This window comes from Amphiura filiformis, chromosome 2, assembly GCF_039555335.1.
Source record: "Amphiura filiformis chromosome 2, Afil_fr2py, whole genome shotgun sequence".
NCBI classification, from domain to species: Eukaryota; Metazoa; Echinodermata; class Ophiuroidea; order Amphilepidida; family Amphiuridae; genus Amphiura; species Amphiura filiformis.
Window position 1 is genome coordinate 32678556 of NC_092629.1, and position 23293 is coordinate 32701848.

General features: G+C 37.3%; 1 protein-coding gene across 1 annotated transcript in view; it reads right to left on the reverse strand.

The window, feature by feature from the left end:
* Positions 1 to 23293, reverse strand: part of LOC140146098 (sodium- and chloride-dependent glycine transporter 1-like) — a 71427-nt gene that overhangs the window by 26519 nt on the left and 21615 nt on the right. The window contains 2 exon segments of the mRNA XM_072167851.1: positions 10346 to 10529; positions 15125 to 15205. Of these exon segments, the coding sequence (XP_072023952.1) occupies positions 10346 to 10529; positions 15125 to 15205 (265 nt within the window).

A 23293-nucleotide genomic window follows, 5' to 3' on the forward strand; every position in this document is an offset into this window, starting at 1 on the left:
AAGTGGCCTGCTTTATAGGATGTGATATGTCCGTTTTCATATTACAGAAGTCTGACAACCTTTTTTTAAAGCCCAAACCTATCCATTTATAGCTCACACTGTCAACAATGGACCCCAACATGGAATCTTTTTCCCCTCCCCATTTACAGTGATCAAAAGATCTGTACAATTCTCAACAAGGAAAATATCCTTTTCTCATTCTTCTTATCATCGCCACTAATTATTATTTAGTCGCTGTAATTTTCCATTTTATGCGACATAATGTGGATCAAGTTTCACAAGACGCATAAATGTCGCCATATAAAAGCGCACTTTACCAGCCATTATTGGGAGTTAAGTAAAATGACTCGTAAAATAGTTTCTGCTTAATTATTAGGTAACATCACATAAAACACGTCCTGGTTAAAATTAGGGTACCGGGTAATAAAATAACATCTACTGGGTAATTCTTTTCCGGATTGTATTAATACAGAGGCTTCCAACTAGGTGAGCATAAAGCAGTGGTGCTATTGCCCAGACTAAGCGATCCTAATGGATTATCACCAGAGGTAGCCGCTCTCATGCTACCGGCTATTACCGCTACCCGTCTCATATTTCCGACATACACCACACTACCAACTCAATATTACAAACTGATTTACCCTCGACATCTTTGGAGGATCCACTCTTCTATTAATTACCATAAATTTTTAATTAGTAAATTATGGTCATATCCTGTCACCTTATGCGAAAAAGGCCGCGAGAGATTTGCAAAATGTATGCTTGGTTTAGACGGCGGATATGGCAGCGCTTTCATAACTCGAGGGGGTGTCTGTTATGTCGGATGTTAGTAAACAAACTTGGGCTATAATAATTATGTAAATCGGGTCCCTGACGTGGGCAGTTAGTGTTTCTCTTCGGCCAAAACAAAAAGGTCGCCAACGTGTACAATGTCCTTTTTATCCTTTTAATAATATTAACATACCAACTGCTAATTGAACCGTTACAATGTAATCCATTCCCAAGCATAAATAAAACCTGCATATTGGACTGCTATTTGAACCGTTACATTGTAATTCCAAGCATAAAACTAGCATCCTACAAAATCTATTTTATATCTTGTGGAAAGATAAAAAAAATCTATTTTCATTTTGGTTAATTTTCTGACAATCTGGAGTTGTACGAACACACTAATATTGCACATTTACATTGCATAAATGTGAGAGCATTGTAAATTCCTCATGTAGCCTCAAAATGCTTAAAATAGACATGCTGATGAAGCATCGCATGCAACCTCAATGATGCCGATATTATACTCCTGTACTGCGCGGAAATTTTAGCAAGGTATTTCTTTTCACCCTTGTCAGGGTTCATTAAATAAGCAGTCTCACAAGAAAAGATTCTTAGATGTCTTAGAAGCTGCAAAAAGATTAGATCACTTTATTATTAAAGAAAATGCGAAAAAACTTGAAACTGGAAAATTTGCGAATATTAATACCAGTAAAAAATTGCGCTAGATTACAGTACTATGCATGCATACAATGCCTGTCAATATGCCAAGCCAACTAGCTAGCATACCTCCCTTGCCCACAACCAAAGTTGTGTACGTCATCACGGCGGCACGATGACCCAAATAATTCACTCTGCTTGGTAGTGTGATACCAACATACATAGTGCACATCCCACCTCTCAATTTGAATTACGGAAAAATGAGCGTAATGGAGTTGGGCAGGTGCGTAAATCAAACATGACCCGGGACATCCCACCCTTCATTTATGATCGTATGATAGGCATCGCGATGAAGCACATGATAGGGAGAGTCCTAGTTTCGCTCTGTGTCTTTATGTATATTTAGAAACTTGAAGCGTCAGACACCAGAGTCATTTGACTTTGAAATCAGGGCAAGTGCGTCTCCTACTGCTGATAATCCTCGCATGCGATTAATCATATTTGTTTTCGTCCAATTTCGCACGTAACCGTTTCTTATTTTGTTTGTTCCTGCATTATAATCAAAGTAGGACACTTGTAATTGTAAAATCATACTTTTCATCACAAATGAGCACCGCCCTTCTCTGACAATTTGCCAAATTCAGCTTACAAAGCCATTCATTAATTTTGAAAATGTACAAACTTCCTCATTTCAAGTTCATTCAAACAAGGTAGCTAAGACTTTAGTCAGGGGTCGCAGATTTTTGCCGTGGTCTTAACAGTGTTTTTTTCCACTTGGCAAAAACAGTTCCAGCTGGCAAGAACAAAAAAAAAAGGATGCATTTTTCACTTTTTCCATATCAAAATTAATCATAGTAACAAAAATAAATCGGGTGCTTAGAGACTTTTATTTGAAAGGTTCTATACATAGCTCTCAATATCTAGTAGGCTCTTACCGATTTTTTTAGTACACATTTGCTCTGGAACAAGAAGCTACACTACAATAATTACATGATGGGAATATGGGATACTCCCTTCAGCTGCGCTGTGCACCTAACTGAACTGTGCCACTGGGGTTGCAACCATTTTGGTTCATACCTTCATCGGGGCCGATACTTCCCAGACCCGCTTTCGGGTTCCATTGCCTTGTTATTCATGCATTGCATTAGCGAATGATGACAAAGGAAACGCACACTGCCAATCTCGTAATCGGTCCAGGATATGAGGCTAATGATTGGCTTGTCAATTTTGTCAGGCGTTTTCCCGTCACTTGAACCGCTGTCACTTGTAATACGTGCTTGTTTCTAATGACATTTAGTAAACACATCAAAAGTTCTCTCGTTTTCAAGGATCTCAACATAAGACACAGTTCTTCGCTCTACTTTTCTCCATTTACGGCGAGATGCCGGTTTTTGGATCATAATTTCTCGTAACATTTTACAAGTTCAATTGATTTGTTAACTTCCAATATATTTTTTTTTTTTTTTTTATTCACAAGAATCTTTCTGTTTACAACCATTTTCACTAACGCTTTGACAAAATGTTTCCACTTCAGATGTAAACACTGTTTTTTAAAATTTAGAAGGGCCTGGGCCTAGATATTATTTATGACCTTGGAATTGATTCATTTTAAAATGCCTGAACAAAGTATCTGATACAATACTTTGCATGTTTCACCTTTGAGATTGGCTTTAAATAACATCACAACATGCAAGTGATACCCTTGTAATACCACATGGTCATGGCCATGCCGCTAAAACCAAAGATGATGAAGATGAACATGATGAAGATGATGATGATAATATTAATAGAGAGATGGATGTTGAATACCGGTATCACATGATGACAATTCCATCTGTTTTCTGGTAGCTAACCACGCTCTATCCACATGATCAGAAATGGGTCAAGCTCTCCATTCGCCACGGTTCAAGTCCATACTTAGTACTATAGTTTCATTTTAAACCTCAAGGCGCTTCTCCCAACGCTGGATTAAAAAAACAGAACACGAGGGATGACCAATACGGCCCCTGATTGCTGTATATTAATGCATTAACCCTCTTCACACCGGTGTTGGCTGCAGCTACGACAAGTTCAAAATTTTCTTTTCAAATTCAAAATTTCCGAATTGTACATTTTCATGACCATAATTGAAATTAGCATGAAAAATGCATGAAAATGAGTACAAAAACAAACAATGTATAATTGGTTCAGTGGTTCTTGAGATAGCTTTTGATATTTTGAGTCTAGGACCGTCAGCACACAGAGAATAACTGGCTGATCTATGGTCTACGTGTACATTTTAAAGTACTACCAAGTCTAGGTGCATCAATATGGCAGGGCTTATCAACATGCTTGGTTCAAACATTGATCACTTGGTGCTATTTGAGCGCTTTTATAACTTTTCAAGTTATTTAATAGACAGTCTGCAAGTGCAAATTAATGCTACAGTATTTATGCGACTTGTAAAATAAGACAAGAATTAGGTTTTTATTGCATTTTTAATCATTCACCCAAGTCTTGTAAATGATGATTTTTATGATTAATTATTTCGTGAGCAGTAAAATTATAATAACCCAATACTTCCTTCTGCGGCAACAATCCCCCGACTATTCCGTACCAGTCCCAGATTCGCACAATAATTCACAAAACCATACCCAAAAAGTTCCATTCTCTCTAATATTATAATTAAAATGGCCAGAATCTGCTAATGGGTATTTAACCATATTTTTTATTTTGAATCAAATTTCACCTTTTATGAAAAAACTTGTGGACTTTGATTTATACACGACTTTCTATGATCGGGAAATTTAGAGGAGATTCACATTCTGTTTTATCCATTACCGGCTCTTCACAAATTTGAGGTCGCACAAAATTGGGTTAATTTTATGCGGACATTTTTAGACTTGTTCTATTCGTGGATGGAAAAAGTAAATGTTCCTTGTTCGAGGCACAGTATACATGTACACACTGAAACGGACCAAAAATTTTGAAAATCTCATAATTTCACTAAAAATTGGGCTACTAAAGGGCACTTTTGGAAACCTCAAGTTGCTGATAGTAGAAGTGGTATTGCATCAGAAAGTACGTATGTATTGTGAGTGACTGGTCTAGCTTGACAGCTAATCCAGACTAAAGAGATAAAAGTCTACTACCCAGGATTACTAATATGCATCGACAGGATTTACACAGAACTAGGAATCCGCATTGACTATGCCTAAAAGTTAGGTCTTTAATCTGCATCCGATTTACACAGAAAATAGGAAATAAGTCGATTGACTTTTAATTTGTACAAAAAATCTATTGGCCTAAATTACCATGGAATGTGCACACAGCATTGACAAATTGGAGCTTTCCACGTACAGGCCTGTAAATTTTTATTACACCGTAACAGCAAAATTTTGCTGGTATTTTAAAATGCAAATGTGTTCAACCAAGTTATATTTGAAGCATCAAATAATGAGATTTTGAAAATACACTGGGGTGGGATTAAGCATGGAATTCACAACATTGTAGGCGTTTTGGTAACTAGTTTGAGAACATCAGCGTGATTACGCTGGGTGGATTTTGTAGTGTCAGAGAGGGCCTGTCAATATACTCTGTAAAATTTGCATTATTATAATGGTCATCTGGTGTTGGACGAAAACAGTATGACAAGTAAAAAAAAAAAAATAATAATAATAATAATAATAATATTAATACATTCCAAATATTGATATCAAATTGTATGTTTTGGTTACCATGTTTTGCGCCAAAACACTAACAAATCCATCCGTTTGCAACAAAAGAGATACCTCAGTCACTAACAAACATTCTCATCCCTCAGAAGCAGTTCCCTAACCCCATCTAACCTGTACATCCAAAGAATAACCTTCCAATAGGTTGGGTACAAAAACTCCTTCTCTAAAAACAGGAGGCAAACTTTTGAGCTATGCTTGTAAATGAAAGTTACTGAACTTTGCCAATGGAGAGGAGACCTTTCTGGCTCCTCATCTCTGATCAATAGCTACGCAACAGATGGCACAACCTGTGCGTTTATTGATCACACTGAACGCAAACACGTACGTAAATACATCCTCTTTTGGAAAAATCAGGGCAGCTTGGTGTTATGGTGAGAAAATACACCGATTGACGTAACCGAGGGATTAATGTGAACACATTTTTCATTTGTAAACATCATTAATAACACACGTTTCTTTTTTCAATACTAACAGTGACGCGGATACAGCTAATATTGGGAAAAAGAGACATCAATACCAGATTTTTCAAATTAAAATTTCATAATTTTATATAACACAGGCATGTTTTGTTTACTGAATATTTCTGTTTTACCATATGGAACGTGTCATTAAATTTCACTTTTTTTTTAAATTGCTTTCCGTCTCTGAATAGCCACCCACGCATAGAGCTTAAATATCTACAACCATAATTTCCCCTCATTATTATAGCATCAAGAAGTGATTAAATATATTCAATTTTTAAACCGATAGTTTCCTATACTAAGAGTTCTTTGGGGAAATATTACATTACATGTAGTATGATCTGCTGAATTGAAGGGCATAACGGCATAAGTAAGAATGGCGGGAATGGACAATTTCAGATAAAGAGCAATTTAGTTATCGCCTTTCAGCGGTCAGCCAATTCTAAGAACTAAACGGTGTCCCTGGATGATGATCGCATCTTGCAGTGTCTCAAGCATGCTCATTCATCATTGTGTGAAGTTCTTTGAATGGGTTAGGTACAAAAACTCATACCCCACAACTTTAGGTCATGAGTACGAGCTAAATTTGTCGAATTGGGGCGAATGCTTATTTGAAACGAGACTATGTTGGTGCATGAGCTTTACTTGGATGAGACGCCGATCCCATCGCTACAAGCCGGGTGACACGAAAGATTACACAATCAAATAATTATATCAAATTGGGTGACAAAAACACATCTGTTTATGAAACATTTTTTGTTCAAAAGTTGCTGCTACACCAATTGATCTGCACAAGCTTCTGTGACCTTTGCAAGACCCTTACTGGAATAGCTGCCAGGTATCAATTTGTGTGTGTGCAATATAGAAAGCAAACATTGTTAGATAGGGCAGCTATTGGTGATTGCAGGTACATTGTAAAGGCCTCCTTGAACCATAGACCCTACCACAAGTTTCATAATCTTCCATGTTGTGGGCAAAAGTACATGTTGAAGTTCAAAACATGCTCTGGCCATTATGATTTATGGCTTTATATGATCAGCCCAAAAAATATTATTAGAATTGTTGATCGGGGACCAGTGAGAGAATAAATTTTTGATTCAACAGAATTTTGCAGTCCTGAATCATTTGCTTCTTTTAAATTATGGTGCAGAATCTAAAATATTTAGAGAAATCAACTCTTGATTCAAACATTTTTTAAATAGTCTTTGCGCTATCTATTTGCAACAAAATTTTCATCATGAATTGAAAACTGTTGAAATTGTACAATTTCTTTCACATAAAATTTCATTTGATCGCATCTTTGCCACGAGGTGACTGTTCTTAAAAGCCAACATTGCTCATTTGCCTAGAAATAGTTAAATACAGAGTTATGTGCCGTTCAATGCATCATTTCCAAACCCATAGTATCTTCGCCTCGAGGTGAATGATCTCCTGCAACTCAAGGGCCAGGTAAATGGAGCAAGAATAACAGTGTAACAAACAAATCATTTGAACCATTAAATCACATGGGCATAACATTTCAGAGAAATGGTGTTCCAGTTTAAATATCCCAACAAAATGCCTCACAACTCTGGGGCTTAGCGCAAGAAAGCCTGATTTGCAATTGCTGCAGGATGTAATATTTTCAGATTGTGTACAATATAGAATGTAAAATTGTCAAATTTCCTATCAGGCAGCTATTGCAGATAGGTCTTTCTTGCCCTAAACCCCCGAACTATAGTCTAGCTTCAGCTTATAGTAGGTATCTGTCTGGTTGTGCAACAGGTAAAGCCAGCCCAGGTATTCATTTCTTGGTATCGAACGATGTCTTCCTGAAAGGAGGGAACAAAATCTTTCAATGCTCAAGGCTTTTGGCAGTGAGTCTTTTCTTTCACTATTCAGCCTAGTGGAACAGTCTTGTGAAATAATCGTGATATAGCATGCAGAGCTATTATCAGGGACTTTGGTAAAGGAGGAAAGGAAAGGAGGAAGGGAAAGAGGAGGACGGGGAGAAGAGAGTCCACAAATTCAAACTTGTCAAAAAAAAATTAGTTTTTTTACTCAGCACTAAGAGACAGTTGACTCGCTTTGTTTTCCCCAAGATGAGATTACATTAGTCATTTTATAAATCCAAGTCTTTGTTGCCATGCATTGACCTACATAACAGTCATGCACAAACTGCATGCAAATTATCTAACGAATGCCAAATAAATAAATAAATAAAATCCGAAGGATTTGCATTGTTTTAGCCATTTTAGCAATGCCAAATTCTTTTTTTCAAGTGAGTATTATTAACCCCATGAGTCTTACCACTGATTGGTTACAAGAAGACTATTATGATTTATTGAGCCAATCAGCAACATGGTAAGAAATTGGTAGGATTGAGCTTAATTTCTGTAAGCTGTGTTTTAATTGGGTCACTCAGATGAATATATCTTCAATCAACCAATCAGAAAAGCTGAGAGAAAGACCACAGCAGTTGTCAGGGGGCTAAAGCAGCAATTTGCTTAGCCTCGGCCTCGCGTTCCCATCACCCCTAGCTTTTCACCGCATGATCAGCCCACATTTTGTGAACACAATGCCAACATAACTGCCAACTACAATTCAGAAGCGAGGTTTGTCACAGCTCCTTGAAGGAATTCACAGGTGTAAAGAAACATGAACAAACCCAGCAAATCGCCATTGTATTCTAACTAGGGACCCAGCCTCATAAAAATATCCAAACATCTCCTAAACAACAACTATGCCTCATGAAAGGATCAGCTGATCAGCTGAGCATGAGCCAGGTTGCCCATGCTCCAGCAAACTTGTTACCATAGCGATTTAAATCCCTTGATACCCCGACCTGGGCTTTTGTCCCCTCCTTGGGGGATCTCCTCAGTCATGTTGATGACTTTCAAGTTCAACTATTAAGTGCAATAATGTAAAAATTTTATGCCATTTGTGGTTATGTTGGAGAGGCTGGGGCTTTCCTAAATATTCTGGAACAGTTAACATTCACCTCTGACTGCAGTGCAAAAAGTATGCAATCTTGTACAAGTTCACTTTTAAAATAAATGGAAATAATGTTTTTATTAAAAAAAAAGGCCTAGACATTTAAAATGTATGTCTTTAACTCGTTCCAGTTTCTGCCTTTCCTTTTCAACTTATGAACTTTTAACGAGCAGCTAGTCATGTAAAACCTTTCAAAAACAAAGTATTATATGAAGAGGAAAACTGTTTTCTTTGCTGTGCTATAACTCTTCCCAGTTCCTGACTTTCCTTTTCAACTTCTGAACTTTAAAAGACAATGTCTAAAGAGGAGTAGTTAGTCAGTCATTCAGTTGAACTCTTCCCCTTCCCCCTCAAGACACCCGATTCCGCCGGGGACTGGGTTATCTCCAAGAACCCGCCAATATGCAATATTATATGCCAATACACTTGGGATTCATATTTCTACACCTTAACATTAAACATCCTTCCCGAGTATGTTTCATTTCCAACGATTTAATGTGTCAGAACATTACATGCCATGCACACAATTGCAGAGTCATTTAGGCAACATTCGTGACTTTCTAGCAATTCAGTTTGATTTTTGGAATAAAGTGTTTGGCTAGCCTTTAGGAGTAGAAACCACCACGACTCCTTCAAGAGAGCTGCTAGTATTTGTACTTGACCAAACTTTAGAAAAGTTAAGATGCAAATTTTCTGTGCAGAGTTATTATTTCAGCCTATGATCCTGTTTAAGTTGTTGACCAAACTTTACAAATGCTCAAGTTTAGAAGCAAATTGTGGATTTACATAATTATATTTAAAGGCAAATATTTATTACATAATCTGGCTATTGTGAAACTCCTCTATGGGAATATTCCTTCCCTTTAACAACATACACACCAGCTATCACACAGTACTTTACATTCATTCATGTACTAAACCAGCGTTCATTCCGGTCCCAATGGGAGTGGCATAAATAGCTAGTGCAATATGGCAATAATATCTCATCACAAAACAGTTCCTCTCAGGTTGCCACCAAAAATCCACAACAATTTAACATCATCTTAAATCAAAAACGTTGTTTTGTTTTCTTGAAGGGTATAACAATGGATCGTTTTAAGCCAACATTGTGAATTATATGAGTATTTATTTGTTTACATCTGCTGGTACCTCCGACCACATTTCTCCCTTGGTGATAATAACATCAGATACACTTATTTTCCCTACAATTTGGTCTTTTCTAGAAGCTTACCTCATGTTATCTGCAAAAAAATGATACCATGTCCTACATTGTACAAACCTGCTTGGGATATATTCCACTTGAATTCCATACACCCACCCCTAATGGAAGATGCGATTTGAATCTTCCACACAATGAGTGTGAATTTCAAAAAGGTGTTATCTGAATGGGGGTGTATGGATTTGAAATGGAATAGTCCAATAACACCTTGCTGTGTCCTGGATTTGCTGTAAACTTGAAGACGTAAGATGAACATTGATTCGCATGGTTTTTTTTTCCATTTCAGCAAAAAAAATGTACATAATGATCCTGTGGCAAAAATGAAGGGCTCAAATTGATTCTTGAAAGGAATTTGCAGGAATCAGTCGATTTTTGGAAAGTATCAAATGTTGCTTTTGATTTAGCTTTCAAAATGCACTAAATTGATATCACAGAAATCTAAGAATCTTTAATTTGATTCAAGTAACATCTATGAGAATTTGGTAGGATACCTCCATATTCTTGCCGAAATCTGTTTCATTAAATAGCGACAAATCACAGAAACTCACCTCCCCCGTTGCTGTAGCACAGGTAAGGAAAGCGCCACACGTTGCCGAGACCAACAGCATACGATACGCAGGACATCATGAATTCCACATGGTTGGACCAGTTGCCTCTTTCTTGGTTCTCATCACCGCCATCGGCTCCTGGTTTTGGGGGTACTCCATTGCTCTCCATCATATGGTTGTCATTCTGTGAAAAGAACAAGGGGATCAACAATATCTGAATTAGAATCATTTTGAAAAGCATACAGTACATACAGAAGAAAAATATAAAATTAAGTTGTATGCTTTCTAATCACTGCATTTACCACGTTATTGATGCAACCTATCTTCGAATACAAATAAATGAATGAGGAACAAGCGATCATTTATATAAGTCCAGTGACCGGCACTGACCGCTCTACTGGTAGGGTTTGCAGTTTTCGCTGACCGTGGAAAAAACCGTGGTTTAACCGCGCGTTTTTCGGTTAAGTTTTCAATATTTCACTTTTGTAACAATTTTTTTTTCATTTTAAGGACTTCATGAGACAAAACTATGTTGAATGATTACCGTAATTAAGTCACATGTTACTATTTATGAGCTTTCTGTGTTACTTTTTAATATTTGACTGACGGACGGGTATGAGTTTTTGCCCGTTTTCGCCACTTTGTCATTGTTTTTGCCAGCAAAAACACCAAACCCTGTCTACTGGTGATCAAGAATGACGAATGAACAGTCATTGTTACGAGGCCAGTGACCGCTCTACTAGTGATCAAGAGCCTCATCTCGCCGACACTAAATGCGATACATGCTAGCAAAACCACGTACTACATGTATGGAGTCAGTGAGAACATTGCTATCCCTGCAGCGTGTCAAGAATATTGTTATTGCACGCATGTTATCCATGTTCATTGTGTAACACATTATGCATTAATTGTGTTATTACTTCTATCAGGGATGAAAACAAACACTGATGTAATATTCTGAAACTGCTTCTAACATTTCCTGAAAATGTGAATTTCCCTAGAGATACTCTGTACAGGTTAGATTCAAGCAAAATGTCCTGAAATCAGGAAATTTTCTGAAGATTTACATCCCTGATCTATAATACTACACACATCTACTTTCTTACTATCAAGACTACCGGTACTTCAAAGTTCAAAATATGGAAATTTTTATAACTAGGATGAATTACTTGGGAATCATCAACTCTTGCTTTGTGCAAATTGATTGGGATGGAATTACTGGAAAAAAAATAAGGAGATCAGAATCAAGATTTCCATTTTTACCCAAATTACTACAGAAATTTGGCAACTGATTGTTCATTGTAACTGAAATTACGTGACCCAGATTTCACCTTAGAACTTGTATTTTGACCTATTTTTACGGAACTTGTGCCAAATGATGAAGCTTCTGGGTTATTTCCAGTAATGTTTTACAACTATTTGCTTGATTGTTCCAAAATTGTTCATTGTAACTGAAATAATAGGCAACCCATATTTCACCTAGAACTTTTGACTTATTTTTCCAGAGCTTGTGCCAAATGATGATGAAGCTTCTGTTGAAAGGGGCAGCAAAGGTTATCACCACACACTAACTTAACTACTAGGATTATTACAAGACAAGGTTTACCTGGTCTGGGTTTGTGCCAAAAAAATACAATAATTATTGGAATACCTCAACAGTAATGGAAAGGACACAACAGTGTGCACAAAAAATATTGATTTCTGATAAAATCATTACGCCACTGGAAATGTAACAAGTGTGGTTTCTACAAGTGGTGGTCCAAGCTCTACCTCATGGCATTCCTTTATTTTTGAAGAATTTGGGATGAAGTTGTTCTGTGTGTTCAAACTGCACAAAAATATTGATTTCTTATAATAATTCATTAATCCAATGGAAAGGTAATTATACTACAAACTGTGGTTACAAGTGGTGGTCCAAAGCTCTACCTTTAGGGTACTAAAGTATTATGCTCTCTAGAGTGTAGAACATTTTTACTATAAAATAAAGGAAATAAGGTTGAGGATGATTGTTCAACCCCCTCCTCTTACAGCCTACAGGTGTGTTACTACATGAAAGTATACTGCCATGCTTTCTCATGCAGATACGGTATTGTTTATGATTCAAACAGGTACACAAAGCCTAGACAATATTTAAAAAAAATAAAAGGAAACAAATCATAAAATCTAGTTATGTGTCTCATAAACAAGTAATTTCAAAGTATATCAAACCCTGACCATGACCAAGATTTGAACTAGGGAATGTGTTAGTTTGATGGCTACAATCAACACCTGTTGCACTGTCTTCTCATTTAGGAATTTAATACTAGCATGCACCCAATGTTTTTGCTAATAGATATGTAAATTTTCAAAGTAAATTGAACCCTGACCATGACCAAGATTTGAACTAGGGACTTTAAGGACAAAGGAATGCGCTAATTTGATGACTAGTAATTGTATCAATACCTGTTGCACTCTACACAATGTATATATTCTCATTCAATAGCAATTTGCACTCCTAACATTTGGCATCCAACATTTGCTTGAATGTTAGCATACCTTCATCTTTAGAAGTGGGGTGAAAAATTGCAATTTTACATTTTAAAAGATTGGCTTTATTGCAGTGTATGAAAAACACATTAACAGTGATTTAACACTGTACGCCAACTTCATCAGTAAAAGTTTTTAAGGTGCAATACATGTATGTCACCAAAAAGTTATTTCAAAGTGTACCTCATGACATCAAGTCATCATAAAGACTCAGACATGGAAATGAGAAAAGGAAGGTTTTCTTTCACTCAGATCCAATTTGCCAACACATAGATTTGGCACTCTCCTTTTATTCCTCCTCACAATCCTGACAGCACAGCAACATGTTTCCTTTCCAATCTGTGACTTTTTGACAACTATGATATGACAAATCATTCAAATGGATTCATTTTCTCAACTGTCATCAGGAGTCAATGAACTGATGATGGTGGTAACAAGCTGACACCACAAATCCCAAGAAAAGAACAATTGTATGAAAACACATTTTTATATTTGTTAATCATTTTTTTATGTTTTGGTGCTTGATTAATATTTTGCAGCAGGTGCATTGATCAGTATGGTACCCTAATACATGGAACCTGGGGGTTTCTCTAGATCGGAAGGCAAGTTTGACTGAAATACAATGTGTATTGTATACCAAAGGTGATGGATTAACCTCCCAAGTAAGCCAGGAATTTTTAACGGGCTTGCGGGTGCCCGCCTGAGATTACATTACCTGTGCAGGAAATTCCCTGCCCGGATTCTTGAAATAAAAAATAAAATAAACAATTTTTTTTTTTTTTTTTTTGTAATTTCGGGCAACTCCTCGGCTTACTCCAAAGTTATAACATAACAAAGGAGATTTTTTCAACAAATTTCTCAACAAACTTGCATAAATAATGTCAAAATTAACCCACATCCCCTCCTCTCGTTATAATTTTTACATGAAAACGACATGCTTCCTATGTGCAGAAAACAATTAGTAAAGCTAAGCTCCCTGCATGAGTGAGAGAGAAACAAAAACGGGCTCACTGCACAGCAAAAACTGAACTTCAAGTCAACCCACCACTCGAGCGCAGCGACAATGATCGCATTACAGCGTAATCTGTTTACCATTTGTCGCTGCCGTAATGATGCATGCAAAGTTCTCAACGTTTGGGTCAAGCGGCTGTTAACTCTTTAGCAGACCAGTGTCAATTCACTCCAATGGAAACCAAACCAATTATACCGTGACAGTAGAGCGGTGACATACTCGTAATCACATGGCATAACATTGCTGCTTGCTCTGTTGTTGTTATTATTAATGATGCAGATATATTTTCAAATGGCATCTTCATTTTGAAATGTCATCGTAAATATAATTCATCTTTTCAAAGCGCCATAATGTATTCAATAAAATTGGTTCATTTTGTCCATCTGTGACAGATTTGATGTATTCCCAAACTTTGCATACTGTTAGTTTTGCACTACTACTGCTCTTTATTTGAAATTTGAAAACCTGCATTGCCCAAAATCCAACAAGGTATTTTCCTCAGCAAGCTTGGATTGGGTCTAAATTTCATTCATTTGTTTTCATTTTTTAATGGAAGAGCTAACAAATTTTTACAAACAGGATTTTTTTTCTCTGTAGAATTGTTAACATTATCTAGCACTACGTGTACGGGAATGTGACAAAAATTTACAGTTTTGAGTTTGTCCAACTCGTAAAAGTCCTTTAATCAATTACAAGTACCAGAAATATATTTGAAAATCTTGTCTAAAAGGTTTTAATAAAAACAATCAATTGTTAAAAAAAAGTTGTCAGAAATTGCCTTTTCTAACCTTTACAAAGCTCCAATGGGTACAAAACAATACACATCATTCCTGGTTTGGGAAGTTTTAATTTACCGTACTGCAAACATACTACAAAGAGGTTGGAAGTGTATAATACATGATTGTGTCAATTACAAGGAAAACAAACCAGGGGTACTAATGTTGACAAATAATAATTATATAAGCATAGGGTGTGTCAACCACATGCAAATACAGCATGCGAGATATCTGCAATCAAAAAATATGGTGGTAAATCAAGCAGAGATGCCAGTCTGTTAAAAAAATTGTCTAAAAATGCCCCTTCTCCCATACTCTCGTATGTACAGGATAAACTGAGCAAAAAATTTCCTGAAATCGGGAAATTTTTCCGGAAAACTGGCATTTCTGTTAGAAGGAATAAAACAAGAAATCTGCCAATATGAACAGAGAGAGATTAAAAAACATGGAAGCAAGTTTTATTACCACTCCAGGGCCGATCGGTAGTTGTTTCTCTGGCACCGTACCATTCGGTACTGCTTCGTCTGGATGCATCTCGATTATATCCTACGACGTGAATATACGGAGCGGCAAGAAAAGTCAACAGATAAGAGAAATGATCAGTAACTTGGTATAGTCAGTTGACAGTGTTTTGAGTAAAAAGATGATTCACAATTCTCCACAAAGGCTAATCGGTTCCAGGTGGAAAATGCTTCAACGTAACACCGACTTTTCAAAATCAATAACACAGCTACAGATTTTTATTTCGAGTTCCACGGCTAATTCTCATCTGTACCAAACTATCTGCTGATTCCAAGCTTTAGCAGTCACTTCCAACTCCCAAAAACTATCACAAGACTTCTTGATGCAAAAACAACTGCTTTTTATTCTTTCTATCCAACTCTGGCTAGATCTATCAGTACTATATCAGTTCTGTGTTTACAATTTTAGTCCAAATATATGACTAACTGAAATGCTTCTTGATCGACACTAACGTGCTTACTAACTTCCTGACAATCATACTATCTCTTATATAAACCTACTATCGTTACATCCTGCCGGACTCCTGCGCATGCTACACACACAGCCAACTCTGAATTTACAGGCCTAGCCTAATGCGCAAGACTATATCACAGCTGGAGTCTAACACTGGAGACCCCGCCCGCATGCCGAGTCTGCTCAACTGCCTGTCTTGTCATGGATATCGTATAGCTCATCCAACGGTCTGCTGACTGGCAGATGGTGGATGGACCGGTGATTTCTTAAATTATCCAAGGTTCTGGCAGGGTGCCACCCGGCATGAAAGGAAGGATACGCGCGTGGAAATGGGTCTATCAGTGGCGCTTTGAGAAGATAATCGGTCGTCTAAGAGGATGTTATGATGTGATGCCATCAAATCACTACTGCGATTATCTGGTTCTTATCACCTAGCTCACATTAATGGCCTTATAATAGCTAGTCAACTTGTGCAATGTATCTTTTGACATCTTAATTTTGTGTCTCAGACTATACTTGGGCCTACAGACTTTACATTTGTGTAGGGCGTACACCTCATATCACTCTTGGTTTACATCTAGGCCTATGCTTTGGGGAAAGTTTTCTTTCTTACTGATGAACTGTGGCGTAACCAAGGGTGAGAAGACTTGCCCCCCCTGTATTGCTTTTTTTTGTGTACTTTTTAGCCCATTTTGGTCAAATTTGTCCCTTGAAAGTTGCATTCCCCCCCCTGCCCACCCTCTGAAAAAGTACTGGCTATGCCACTGCTGATGAATACATACATGGCCTACTGCCTCATCTCCAATACATAGCTCTCATGGGTATTAAATGTTACAGTAGGACTGCTAGGAATATATGATTTGAGACAAAAAAAAAAGCATCCTGATTTAAAAATGCCATTTCCCACCAAAAATGCAAAATCTTAAAAAAAATCCCCAAATGTCAAAAAACTCTTTAATCATGATGAAAACAGACAATATTAAACCTTCAAAGGGCATTTACTTCATGACCAAAGTTTGTGTCAAGAAAATTGTTTCTTTGTACATCACGAAAACTTTCTCTCCTACCAAGGTAAATCCTCCCCATTACATTATCTACATAATGTCTTCATTTATCCCAGTAACAAACACTGCCCATACAAGAAGACAAAAGCCTATAATTTCAATTGTCAATTTCCCAGAACAAAGATGGCCTCATTATAATATAACTGTCACTCAGGACAAGTGGACAAAGGGATGACCTTCAAAGCCCTGACCAGAAAGTACAGGACACCCTCTCTCCCCATCAGATGGAATAATTTTTAGCAAAGGGGTAAATTTTTAGGTGCACTTTCTAGTTGCAAAAGGAGACCAACATGATGGAAAAATAACAAAACAGCAATCGGTGTTTCCATTTACATCACACCCATTTACATCAAAATACCTGTGAATTCACCCCAAGCAAAACAAATGCCACTTTTCAAATTGTGAAAAATTTTGCTCACTTGAAAATAATCTACTTTATACCATACCCTCTTATCCCATTCCAAGGCTAAATAGTCTAGACTTGCAAGGGATCAGCCCAACATTTATTTCAGTGCCAGGTAAAGGGATGGTCTCTTAGTATTGATCCATTTTTTGCAGGCATTTGTTTTGCCAACCTTGCACAAACTACACTTCAGGGTGTATGCATGAACTGTGGAATGCAATGGGAACAGATCTCAAGATATTTGAAAACTCATTTTCCAATTTTGTAGTTCACACCTCGCTCAAAGGAGGTGCTACTGGCATTGAAAGTTTCCTTTTGTACTCTCCATCAAAATCCCATTGGCCTTTTTACTATGAGCGATTCGGCAACGGGTGCACATTTCATTAGGCGCAACTACTGCATAGATACAGCTAGCTTCGTTCGCTGACCGGCGAATGACCGCCACCTCTCAGCCACTCTATCTCGGAGGGTAGAGGAAGACGGAGAAGTCAGTTTAGGCATAGCTTCCAATCATGAGCCCGAGTGGCGTAACCCGCACAATGCCACATAGATACGCATGTGAAACAACTCAAGACTGCCTCAACCCCGGCCTCAACATGTCGATGTCACCCAGCAGGCCGGTTGATCACTCCTTGAATGTTAACTAGGCCAAGACCCTATATTCTGATCAACCTGGGCTTACACTCACATGACAACTGGTACAATAACTCCATGATACCAATATTAGATTTTAACCCTAATTTAAACTATAATTTAATTGTCGCACATGTATATTCTAATGCGAAATGTTTACAGCATGTGTTTGACAATATCATTAACATTTAGTCTGAACTCTGTGGGCATAATAGTAGGGGGGTCACATCATTCTTTTATCTACAATATAAATGTTTGGCATTAAGTTTTTCAGAAGCATCTTGCAAAATGATGAAGATAGCAATTTAAATGGTTCAAATTGGATAAAGCGTTTTGAGTTACGCCAATTTAAAAGTTCGAAAAATGGCTGTTTTTCAGCATGATTTTGATAAAAACGCATGTTTTCGACAATATGGCATGTTTGAAGACTAAAAAAATCAAAATTATATGCTTCCTATGTCTGATTTTCACTTAAAGTTGCTGTATAACTGAGTCTTTCAACATAGATATGTCAAGAGGTACATCATTTGCTTCAGTTTTTGAAAAAGATTACTCCAAATATGGACTAAAACACCAAAATCAAGGATAAATCGCACTCTCATTTTAACCCCTTGCAGAATAAAATTGCAGATTTACGACAATCTCAGATTAAAAATATGAATTGTGAATGGCTGCATTTACACTAAGCCAACTCTAACCCTTGGGTTGAAACACAAAAACAACAACAAAAGCTTCATGTGCATCAAAATATTGTGAGAAATTGCCTCCAAAGTGGGAAAAATCTAGAAAATCTAGAAAATCAAGGAAATTGCCGCTCAATGTAAAAAAGTGCTACAGAATGAAACAGCATGCAAGTTACGGACACCCTCGGAATAAAAATATCAACTTTGTACATCCATATTCAAGGTAAAACAACTCTAGGACTTCAAGTTGGACCACTGCAGTAGATAAAAACAACAAGTTGGTCATAATATGTTGATAACTACACTCCAGAAATGGAAAAATATGAAAACTTCACAAGTAAGGTCAACAATTTCTATGGGAAAATACACAGGAAAATGGCCAAAAAACAAATGTTTCAATATATTGCCATTTTTAACCCAACATCCTAGAAATTTCTTGTTTACGTCAAAAGAAAGATATTTTTGTGGAGATTCAGGAAAAAGGAGGCTCAATTTGATTGCACATGTGGCACACAGTAGGGTAACTCATCATCTACAGTCATCATATCAAAATTTCACCCTTGGACAGCGTTTCCTATGGGAAAATACACACGTTTAAAGAAAAAAAAAACATCAAATTTTCAAATTTATCGTAGAAAAAAAAAGTTGTGCCAAAATAAAGATACATTTCTCATGGTTCAGAAAAAGTAACTTTAAAATTCACTACATCGTCGGCACCGGGTCGAAAAACTCACTTTCTTAAGGCAATTTCTTAATTTCTTCTGCGGATCCAGACACTGGTCTTTGCTGATAAATAATCTGGTGCTTTCACAGAGCCGCCGTGTAAAATTCAAAAGGTCAATAGACCTAAAAATATTTTTTGTAACTACACATAATACTAAATAAATATTTGAAAATGTTTAGGTCTCTATGAAGAAAACAATTTGATATTTTTTTATGCTCAAAACATGCCATTGTTCATTTATGGGTCGTATGCAGACACCTAATGAGCTAATGTGTGACCCCCCTAATAATAGTGCAACCAGTCTGGCACACACGCTTGCATTATTATTTTAAAAAATTTCTATAAAAGCGAAATATCACATTACAACAGCTGATAACATCCATCTGGCAACAGATGACACTCAAAACTGCAATATTCACATTTCACCTTATAAATAGGCCTAATTATTAGAGCTTTAGAAAGAATAAATTTTAGCATTTAGTGTGAGATTTTGGTTCAGGGATCAAAATAATCAGAGACACCAAGCAGTTTGCCTTGTGCCTTGTGATGTATATAAATACCTTGGACTGTGCTTTGGTGCCCTTTAAAATAGCCTAAACAATCAACCCTCAATGTATATCAGATTCATTCATTATGCTTTTGGAAGAGTTAAAAAAAAATCTGTCAGGAATAATTGATCTCAGTTCCTTGTCATGATGAAATCATATCCCCCAGCATAATTAAAATTTGAATTGAACATGACTAATAATGGTATGGGTACGGATTCAACTCTCCAAAAGCACTCCACTGGTAAACCCCAGACTGATGGTTAAAACTAATCCTTCTATTTGGGCTATTCCAATTGAAAGTCATACACCCCCTTGAAAAACCAGGTAGATTTCAAAATGGAGATATACTCATTCAGCCAGGTAGCTCGTTCACGTAGCGATTCCGTTGTCCAACTGGCCTACTACACGTAGATTGCATGGCGATCGGAGTGTTATATCGTCAGCCAGGTAACCCCATCAGTCACACTGTGGGAGATTAACGTCATGGCTCAAGGGGGTGTATGGATTTCAACTGGAAAAGCCTATTGCAGACAGACAGTAAACAACATGAGAGCACGAATAAAATGCATGTTTTGTACATGGTATGGCCGTTTTCACAAGAAAATGTGTTCAGAGTTAGTCGACCTGAAGCAAAATCTTCATCTGGTTCTACATGTAGATCATCGTTTCTCAATTTAGCTAGCTGACCATGGAGGGCCAAAATCAAATACAAAAATGTTGTGTTCAACTTCATGGCAGGCCCGTTGTGGCCTATAGGATGCCTATTGGGAACCCCTGTTCCAGTCCAGATGCCCATTCAGAAGCAGGGGTAGCATTAAGGCCCGAAAGTCGGGGGTTGTTTTCCCGTGTTTTTCACTCCCGAGCTTGCAGAAAATCCAAATACATGGGGTGAAAATTAAATCTCGGGGGTGAAAAATATTTTGCAGTGTAGTCAGGGGTAGGAGTAAGGTCCAAAAGTAGAGGGTCAGAGTTCACCCACAAGCTTGCACATTCCCAATATATGGAGGGTGAAAAATTAATATTTTTTAAATTTAGAGGGTCATTCACCCCCGATCGGGGGTTAACGCTACCCCTGTTCAGAAGGCTGTACCATTCAAATAAATTTCATAAGCTAAAAAACTAGGATAGAGTTCGGTCACTATTTTACAGTTCAATTAGAATACATACAGTATCAGATTTATAAGGAAAAAAATTGACACCTGTACTGTAGGGCCTACATTGAAATCAGCAGACTACAACACCTAATCCTGGTACTACTATGTAAAATAGGGGTGCAATAATCACCAAAGTGAAACCTAGTTCTGTCCACCATCCAAGCATGTTGGATCAACTTCCTGATTTATAGATCTCTAGTGTTTACCAACAAACCAACCACATTATTTCTGCCAATTTTACCAAACCTATATCAGCTGCAATGACATTGCAAAAGCTTCAACATTCGACAATGACCCAATGAATAACTTGGTTCACCTGATTTTTCTACAACTCCCTTGTGTGACATCATTTTCATCCATCCTGACAAAGTAAACAACAAATAACAATCATTGGTAGGTCAAGTTGCACAAAAGGCTCCACTTGGCTCCCAACAACATTAATGCTGTTTATGTGCTATAAATCACAACTTAAAAATCACAAAAAATACCCCAAAACCTATTCTTTAAAACATTCAAAATTCAAAATGTTACATTGAGTTTTCCTCCAAATTGTGACTGGAATAAATTATTTGATTTTTTTTTTTAAAGAGATAGAACTAGAACTTATGTTGCCTGACCCAATGATTTTGGTGTATGAGCTCTCTAACTCAATTCCCAGTATGGTGTATACAGAATTGGGTCAATGAACCATGAGAGACCTGTCCTTCGGAGGAGATTTTAAGCTGCAGGTCTCGTGCACTGATACTTGTTTATGCAGAGTAGGGAATAGGATTTATACAGTCTAGAATGTTCCAATCCTTCCCCCTGCTGTTTGTTATGGATCCCAATGAAAACAAGGCGGTTCTCGAACCACGAGTCTCGCCTGCTTTTGTGACCGCCTGCTTTAGCGATAACTGTTGGTAGAGAGGTAAATGAATTTGGCGGTTATCGGCTGGGCACGATTATCTGGCCGATGGTAACTGTACCCACCAAGTTTCATGCCCATGCAACAGTTTTTACTAATATGACCTCAGATGACCCCTGGTGGCCCTGAAATGACCTTCTAAAATTTTGGCTCTAAATGTTGACTGTACCCCTCGTGCTAAGTTTCATGCCCATCTGAGTTTTTACTAATTTGTCCTCAGATGACCCCTAGTGACTCGAAATTACCTTCCAAATATTTGGCTTTAAATGTTGACTGTACCCACCAAGTTCCATGTCCATCCAACAGTTTTTACTAATTTGACCTCAGATGACCCGAAATGACCTTCCAAAATTTGGCTTTAAATGTTGACTGTACCCACCAAGTTTCATGTCCATACGACAGTTTTTACTAATTTGACCTCAGATGACCCCTGGTGACCCCAAAATGACCTTCCAAAAATGTGGCTTTAAATGTTGACTGTACCCACCAAGTTTCATGTCCATCGACAGTTTTACTAATTTGACCTCAGATGACCCCTGGTGACCCCAAAATGACCTTCCAAAAATTTGGCTTTAAATGATGACTGTACCCACCAAGTTTCATGCCCATACGAGTTTTTAATAACTTGACCTCAGATGACCCCTGAGTGACCTCGGATGACCCCGTAATGACCTTCCAAAAATTTGGCAATACCAAAGAACTATTTCATCAAAGTAATAAATCAAAACAGAAAGATGCTTCCTTTACGAGTTATCACTCATTGAAAGTGCTACTTTGCTATACTTTACATGGAAAGCGACTATCTTAAAGTCGTCATATTTCCTTAATTACATGACGGATCAAGCTGTTTTTGGGATATGTGATGCACAGTTGAAAATTAATTATTAAAAGATTTGGTGACCTCAGTTGACCTTTGACCTTGTATGTTACCTTTGACCTCATGAAATTGGAAAAAGTATGTTGCGCTGAAAAATCAAATTTGGCAATACCAAAGAACTATTTCATCAAATAAATCAAAACAGAAAGATGCTTCCTTTACGAGTTATCACTCATTGAAAGTGCTACTTTGCTATAGTTTACAAAGAAAGCGACTATCTTAAAGTCGTCATATTTCCTTAATTACATGACCGATGAAGCTGTTATTGGGATATGTGATGCACAGTTGAAAATTAATTATTAAAAGATTTGGTGACCTCAGTTGACCTTTGACCTTGTATGTGACCTTGTGATGCACAGTTGAAAATTAATTATTAAAAGATTTGGTGACCTCAGTTGACCTTTGACCTTGTATGTGACCTTTGACCTCATGAAAATCCAATCAGGTCGAGTACCTCTGCCACATAACTCCCCACCAAGTTACGTCACTGTACCCCATACGGATCTCCAGATAATCTGTTCACAAGGTATTTTGCTTATTACGCATATATTATGCAAATTAGGTACTTAATTACCATATTTTACGCTCAAAATCTAATCAGGTCGAGAACCTCTGGCCCTTACTCCTCACCAAGTTACGTCACTGTACCCCATGATTTGCTGAAGTCAA